The sequence below is a fragment of the Aethalodelphis obliquidens genome, unplaced genomic scaffold (assembly GCF_003676395.1).
Source record: "Aethalodelphis obliquidens isolate GAN/ISIS:26980383/991018 unplaced genomic scaffold, ASM367639v1 scaffold9, whole genome shotgun sequence".
Lineage (NCBI taxonomy): Eukaryota > Metazoa > Chordata > Mammalia > Artiodactyla > Delphinidae > Aethalodelphis > Aethalodelphis obliquidens.
In genome coordinates this window covers 34,294,258-34,301,789 of record NW_020837953.1, presented here as the reverse complement: position 1 = coordinate 34,301,789, position 7,532 = coordinate 34,294,258, and the positions used below count along the sequence as shown (strand labels likewise).

General features: G+C 44.1%; 1 protein-coding gene across 5 annotated transcripts; it reads left to right on the top strand.

Annotated features, from left to right (window-relative positions):
- Window positions 1-572: 572 nt before the first annotated feature.
- Window positions 573-7,254, top strand: PNRC2 (proline rich nuclear receptor coactivator 2). Of its 5 annotated transcripts, XR_003433397.1 has the most exons (4): window positions 3,086-3,100; window positions 3,613-3,773; window positions 4,667-4,872; window positions 5,171-7,254. XR_003433397.1 is itself a non-coding variant. In XM_027109750.1 (3 exons), exon 3 carries the CDS (start codon window positions 5,189-5,191, stop codon window positions 5,606-5,608), a length of 420 nt encoding a protein of 139 aa, XP_026965551.1. In that variant the 5' UTR covers window positions 573-592; window positions 4,667-4,872; window positions 5,171-5,188; the 3' UTR covers window positions 5,609-7,254. The 5 variants fall into 5 exon arrangements, 4 of the variants coding, with proteins under 4 accessions (XP_026965551.1, XP_026965549.1, XP_026965548.1 ...); XM_027109750.1 differs by lacking the exons at window positions 3,086-3,100; window positions 3,613-3,773 and adding an exon at window positions 573-592; XM_027109748.1 differs by lacking the exon at window positions 3,613-3,773 and having other exon boundaries at window positions 2,969-3,100.
- The last annotated feature ends 278 nt before the right edge of the window (window positions 7,255-7,532 follow it).

The window sequence follows — 7,532 nt, the reverse complement described above, 5'->3', positions numbered from 1 at the left end:
CTGTTTTCCAAGTGCCTTTAGCTCAAAATAATCATTATGCCAAAGTGGCATATTTAGGAGTGGCATATTCTGCCAGCCTTCAGCTGGAACTGGAACACCCAAGCACCCATCCTCAAAGATTCTGATCCTGGGCTGGGGTTCCAGGCAGCAGAACCCTTTAAAGATACTGAAGATTGAGAATCGCTGGGTCAGAGTCAGAGGAAGTGTGGGAGTTTCACATTGACTTCCTGTGCCCCATTTAGTAATTAGACCGAAATGGCTGTAATGGCTGAGGACTGATTTGCAACCGCTCTGGAATGTGTGAGCAACTGGGGAGCGTGCAGCAGCTGCTTCCCCAGGAAACAAAACCACTGTGCGCGTGTTTTGATACCAGTTTGGCAACAAGATAAGAGTCCTAACGCACATCAAAACATCAGGCAGGTTGTCCGTCCACTTTCCTCTTGGCAGATGCCAAGAACTTGCTTGCCCTAAATGAAATAAGCCGTCAGCTGACAGACCTGCAAGCCTTCAAAGCTGTCCTCTGAATTCATAGATGAGCTTGAGGAAGAAACAGAACCAAACCGGCTTGTTTTGAGATAGACACCCTGGCGGGGTAAGTGATCCAGCCCGAAAGCCAGTCAGTTCAACTAGAGACTTGTTCCAAATATTTGGCAAACTCGGGTGTTTGTCTCACTTGCTCTCCCCCTCGTGGGATCTAAATTGAATAAGCATCAGCCTGCAACTTGCCAGTTCTCCAAAGCTGGACTTTCAGAAATGTCTTTTGCCTCACTTCTACTTACAGATTAGGTAGGTAATGTTGATTTTTAGCTCCCACAGATACATAATTCAAAACAGATTCTCGGGGAAAAGGATTTCAGCGAGTGTGGAAATCCTCTCCTTTTACCTTCCATTCTACAGGGTCTGAGCCCAAGGTCTGGAACCTGCACTCCTTCGCAGTGTTAGCAGGTTGATTTTTGTGTTTGCATACAACTGGCACTGCCTGTCCTTGACTCTCTGGGGAAGAACTGAGGAAATGAATCTCCTCAGACACCAGCTTCCCTCTCGGAAAAGTGGTAAAGGGAAAAGCTTTCTGAGATGTTTAGGGCTGCGATGGAGCCTCATTCACTGCTGTATTCCCAGGGCTTGGCGGAGTGCCTGCCTCAAAGAAGGCACCAGGTAAATCTTTGTTAAATAAATGCTTGGTATTAAACACACGTATTTATTATGCATTTGGTGCCCAGTATTGGTGGCTGATCGACATCCTGAGAGCTGTTTGTTTATATCAACATTTTCCTATTTGATCTGAGAATCCCTAATTGGATCATGTTGGTGGAACCGACTTTAAAGCCCAGCCTGGGACAGGCAGAGGCTGTATCAGATGTCCTGAAAAGGATGTGATTTTTAACTCCTGCTCTCCAGTTCTAAGCTGTTGTGGGCACTTGGTAAATATTAATGAAGGATGAGGCTGGAGCTATAGTGGGAGGCTCCTGGGAGTCTGGGACATGGTAAAGGCTTTAACGGCAGTCTTTGGCGGGCAGCCTGACTCTGACCTTCTGGCAGAGAAGCTGGCTCAGCCAGACGGCAAGATGGAGGCTTCACCCTGCCCAAGCTTCCCCAGCACCCCAGTCAGCAGCCAGTCAGTGTCTGCTCTGGGCAAAGCACATTTGGGGCCCTGAGGAGGACACAGGGGTGACACGGATGCTGCAGGGAACACAGGGTGGGCTCTGGAGCCTTAGTGTGTGGCTTTCAGCTTTAAACTGGCCTCAGAGTTTGGATCTGTACAGTGGAGATCAAAATAGCACCTACTCCACAATTTGTGAAAATTAAATGAAATGATATAAGCAAAACTATTTAGCACAGGGCAGAGGGAGGCAGAGTAAGTATCCAATACAGTACACCGTGTGTGTGTTTGCAAGCATCCAATACATTACCCGTATGTTTATACAGGTAAGATCCGGAGGGTGATTTAATTTTGTAATACAATTTGGGGCCAATGCAGTGTTTGTCGTTGTTGTTGTTTTAAAGTAACACAATCAGATCCATGAGGGTAGAAAGGAGGGTGAGATAGGAGTATAGGAGGGATGAATTTGAAAGATATTTGGATGATGATAATAAAAAAGAATTAGAAAAGAGAAGTGCTCGGACTGAAACCAGACTGTTCATTTTACAAATCACTATATTAAAAAATATATTGTAAGGGTCTTTTCTTAAGTCAAAGTCTTGAATCCATTAAATACAGCCTGGCTGTAATCTGGTTGGATGTCTAGCTTCTTGAATTTTTAGGAAATAGATTACACTTTCAGTAAGGTCGCTTACTATGTACATCTTACTTGACTATAATGATTAGCAGCTGAAAGACCCATGCTCAAAAATATCTTTTCTATTCTACACATTTCACCAAACTAATTTGATTAACAAACTCCTCTTTTAAATTGGTTTTCTTAAGAAACTTAATTAAGGTCCATGGCTACAAGAACATAGGGGTGGGGGATGATGGTAGCAGAAAAACTGAAGATTAAAAAACGAATTATGTGGGACTTATAAAAAGTACATATAAATCCTGTAACAAAAATGCGTACATGTTCATAGAAATTGGTGTTCTTTAAAACACAAACTCTGGGTTGCTATCCATTTACTCCAAAGAAGTTGCCCTTTTCCTCTTCCCTGCACCTTGGTCGCATAATCAACTGAACTCTACCTTTTCTCCCCGCTTTCACTTACAAACTGGGCAGAAAGGGAAATAAGGGAGCCCCATTCTCGCAACAGATTTTTCTTGTGCGCTTACAGTGTGCTCTGCGCTCGGAGAAAGAGGTGTGTGTGTGGGGGGGTGGGCAGACACGTAGCCGCCACACCGTGTGACTGAAGTTCAGGGCCAGTGGGACACAAAAGAGGAACTGATTAACTTGATCCGCACCTGTGTCGGAAACGCCTTCACAAGGGAGGCAACTACTCAAGAATTTCGAGGCTGCGGGCAGGGAGGACAAGAGGGAACCGCAGAGGAACCGCAAGCTGGAGAGCTGCAAAGAAGTCCCCGTGGCCGGGGAACATAGTGACAGGAGTGTCAGGACTAAGTGGCCAGGGGCCAGCTTCAGAAATCAACTTGCTGGAGTACCTTCCATCAGTAAGAGATCGAGTACACGACTCGGTGAACTTAACTCGGGAACTCAAAGCCCCTTCGCTGACTCCCCACGGCGGGGAACATCGGGTTCCAAGGGCCGCGGGCCCCGCGAGCCGGGCAGCCCGGGTGAAAGCCGCTGCCCGGGCGTGCGGCTGACGCCCCTTCCCCGGCGCGCCGGGCTCGGGCCCCGGAGTCGCCACGAGGGGGTGGCGTTGGCCGTGTTCTGTAAGTGCCGGGCGAGGCCGGGCGGGCACCTCCGGGAGAGGCCGGTGTCACCCGGTAGCCGGCGGAGGAACGGCAGCCGGTGCCGCGGCAGTTGTTCCCGACATGCTCTTCTCGGGGAGGATTTCAAACCCTCGGCCGCAACCACCTCCCCTCCCCCGGCCCCGTCGGGCCTCAGCAACAGGCGGTGGCCCACGTATCATTGGCCGGGCCGCGCAAAGGCGTGTTTTGATTGGCCGCCGCGGCCCCCGGCCCCGCTCTAGCGCTCACCGCCGCCTCCATTTTGTCGGTAGAGGCAGAAGGGGAAGGTCGGTCGGGACGCTGAGGTGGCCTGCAGCTGTCTCATCGGTGCTCGTGGGCTTCGCTCGTTCCGTGCCTCGTCGCTCCCTGGAAGGGGAGGGGGCTTCGACGCCGAGCAGGAGCCGCCGCCGCCGTAGTCCCGGGTTCGAAGTCGGTGAGTGGCGGCGGCGCGGCGGGTGCGGCCATGTTGGCGGCCGCGCTCCCCATTGTTGGGGGAAGGAGGCGAGATCCGAGGCCGGGCGGGCGCTAGCGGCCCGGAGGAGCGGGTTCCCGGGCCGGGCTCGAGGAACGCTGAGCCGCTCGGAAGCCCAGCGCCGTCGGCAGAACCGAACTTTCCGGGCTTGCGTTGGGAATGACTCACGATCCGGGAACTAATTTCTTTAGGGCTGTTAACATAGTCTGGAAGGGCCGCTCACCTTTTCGAAAAGAAGAGGGCTTCTTATTTGTTCGGTAACTTGGTTTCTTGGAATATCAAATGAAATCTCGAATGTTTAATATTCACGATAAGGAGGCATTTTTTTGTATTTAAGAACTGACTTCGCTTGTTACGGCTTGTGAAACTTATTTTAAGACGGGGAGGAGTCAAGAGTTCATATCCAAAGGAAGAGCTGCATGACGTAGACACGTTGGGAGAGGAGGTTTTGTGAAAACAGATATGTGATGTGTCCAAAGACTGGGAAATTCTGTGGGACTTTCAAAACATGGTCTTTAGGAAAGATTTTAAGCCCATTTCTTGGCATGGCTGTAAAAGTTAATGCTTCCGTGGTTTAACATTTTGGTCACAAAATCCGTGAGAGAATCTGAAAGGTTCCTAGGAAAAAGATGCAACTTGTTGCGGGATTTGGCGGACACCACTCCCCAGATTCCTCAGGGTTTCCTGGATCTCGAGGGTTTTTAAATGATGACAGTTACAAGGTCAAAGCCATCTTTAGAGACTTTATTTTCTGCCTTTTAGTTCAGGAAGTAGTCACTATTTATGTAGTAAATATAAAGGATCACTTTCTCCTGTGTTTTTGAATTGAAATAATGAAATATTTGCTTTTCTAGCTAAGACTTCTCTCAAACTTGTGTGCTGAGGAGACTCAGATGTTGGCCTCAGCTCCTAGGCTGAACTCAGCAGATCGGCCCATGAAAACTTCTGTATTGAGACAAAGGAAAGGATCTATCAGAAAGCAACATCTATTATCCTGGGCGTGGCAGCAAGGAAGAGGACAGGTGGTGGAAATCCTGCAATCTGAAAAGCAGACTGAAAGGTATCAAAACCTTCCCGTTGTAATGGGGCATTTTATGATGGACTCATCCTAAACTGTTTTTATTTTTAAATAGAGGATTATTCAGAATTGTGGATAAGCTCACTGTTCTTAGGAAGGTATAATAAAGTGCATGTAATGAAGTGTGAACAGTATAGTGAAGTTGAAGCAGCCGAATAGCACATATTTGGGTCTTGCCCAAGATTTCTGGAGTTACAAATTGGAGCTACTGAAGTTTCTTAAAGTTTTGAACTATTTGAAGTGGAATTCTACTCAATATTCTGTTTACATTCACTTACAGGTGACAAAGAAGCTGAAGATGGGTGGTGGAGAGAGGTATAACATTCCAGCCCCTCAGTCTAGAAATGTTAGTAAGAACCAACAACAGCTTAGTAGACAGAAGACCAAGGATCAGAATTCCCAGATGAAGATTGTTCATAAGAAAAAGGAAAGAGGACATACTTATAATTCATCAGCAGCTGCATGGCAGGCCATGCAAAGTGGGGGGAAGAACAAAAATTTTCCAAATAATCAAAACTGGAACTCTAGCTTATCAAGTCCCACCTTACTTTTTAAGTCTCAAACTAATCAGAACTATGCTGGAGCCAAATTTAGTGAGCCGCCATCACCAAGTGTTCTTCCTAAACCACCAAGCCACTGGGTTCCTGTTTCCTTTAATCCTTCTGATAAAGAAATAATGACATTTCAACTTAAAACGTTACTTAAAGTACAGGTGTAAAATGAGATAAAGTATTATGTGTTTAAATTTAGTCATATTTAAGGATAATTGGCAATTGTCTCAGACCAAATTCACTAGGGAATTTAATCTGTAAAACTGCTAATTAATGTAGAAAATATAATCAGACTTAACTGTTTTGTGTGTTATGTGCACTGTGATGGTAGAATCAGTGCAAGTTAAAATAACTAAATTATTGATAATTGTACTTCATATCAATACTAAGTGTTCTCAATTGAGTAACCATTCAAGTGAAACCAGTCAAGTTTAGATTTGGGGAATGGTAAAGGAATCAACTTTTTCTATTGCCTGTTGGGGGAAAATAGTAATTTAAGATTATCATTCACGGATCAGCAGAGTGACTTGTTGAGATCTGGCAAATATGATTGTAAGCATCCAGTTAAGACATACAGGGGTTGAAAACTAGCTGAATATTTGAAAGTTTAATGTCCTAAACCAGTAATATGCCAACAATCTGATGCACTGCCAAAAGAAAATGTGAATTTTTTTTAGAGTATAGTTGTATTTTAGTGAACTGTATGGTTGGGAATGCGGAAAGGGCACTAGGGGCTATTTAGAATGAAACAGTGTACCCCATTGTCCCTGTAACTGACATGCAGTGGATAGGTGTCTGCCAACAAATGCACCGAAACCATTTTATATAGAAATAGTATTCGGTGTTCACCGAGTAGCTTTCAGAATACATTTTAGTATTATGGCACTGCACAAGCTATTCTTACAGTGATCTGGCTTCAAATCATCCCTGCAAAGCTTGTTTAAAGTTGGGAGCTATATAATGTGAAAGTTTTACGTACCTAGGAAAGAGCCATGTAAATATATGTAATAAACTTGTAGCATATGTAAAGTTTTGTTGGCGTTTATCCTACAAAAATAGAATATTTTAGTATGAATTTGCTGAATGTAAGACATGGACTCTTTTTATACTATGGCCTAATTTTAAAGGTCCAAAAGAACCTTGTTTTTAAAGTTTGCCCTTGTGCTAAAGTGCCACTGTATGTATACTATAATTGATCTTGCTGTAAACTATATTTCAAAGTAAATCCTAGTGTAAGAAGTTTTATATAACTGAAAAGGTAGGTTTTAAGCTGCTAAAACACTTCCTATTTTTGAGATATGTGAAATGCAGTATGGGATTATTTTAATTTCTTAAGCCCAAAGATTAACTATTAAGGGGTTCCTCTTACCTTAAAAGATTAATTTTGGCTTTCAACAATTTGTGTAACCTATGAGTATAGTGTACAATGCCAGTGGGGTTTTTTTTTGGTCAACAGGTACAACCCAGGGGACCACTCATTGCAAAAGATGCAATTTCTTGCCTAATACCATGATAACATGTTTTGCTTACCTTAAAGATAAGCGCTAATTGTAACAGCCAACTCAGTAGTAAACTAAAAGGAAAGTGTGTGTGTGGGGGGTCTATTTAGAATGAGTGTAGGTGCCCTCTTCTCTCATTTGGCAGCTTTTTTGATACTTTTAAGCAGAATGGGTAAGTTGTATTTCTCCAAATTCAGGTGAGATGATATTGCCCATATCAAATAATGATAAAAGACAAGTTTATATAATAGTACTTAATGTACATACAGGAATTTGAAGCATGAAATTAAAAAATAAAATTGCTTTTTCCCGTGTCTTGTTTTTATTGTATAAAAAATTGTTACGACCATGTAATAGTCTTAGAATGCACATAATTAATTCTACTGAAATAACAGTAGGACCGTTGGTTTTAAGAGGCAACCAATTTGCTAACTGATAATAGATATTTGGATTAGCCAGCTATACCGTTAAAAAAGCAACTGTGGCTTCCTCCTCCCAGCAGGGCTAACAGTAAAAGGCCACAGAATATTACTTTGGAAATTTACATAAAGCTTCTGAATTCATCTCTTACCAAATTGAGTAAAGCAGGTTT

Coding starts and splice junctions, on each gene's coding strand:
- PNRC2 (XM_027109750.1), top strand. CDS start 5,189: ATGGGTGGTGGAGAGAGGTATAACATTCCAGCCCCTCAGTCTAGAAAT.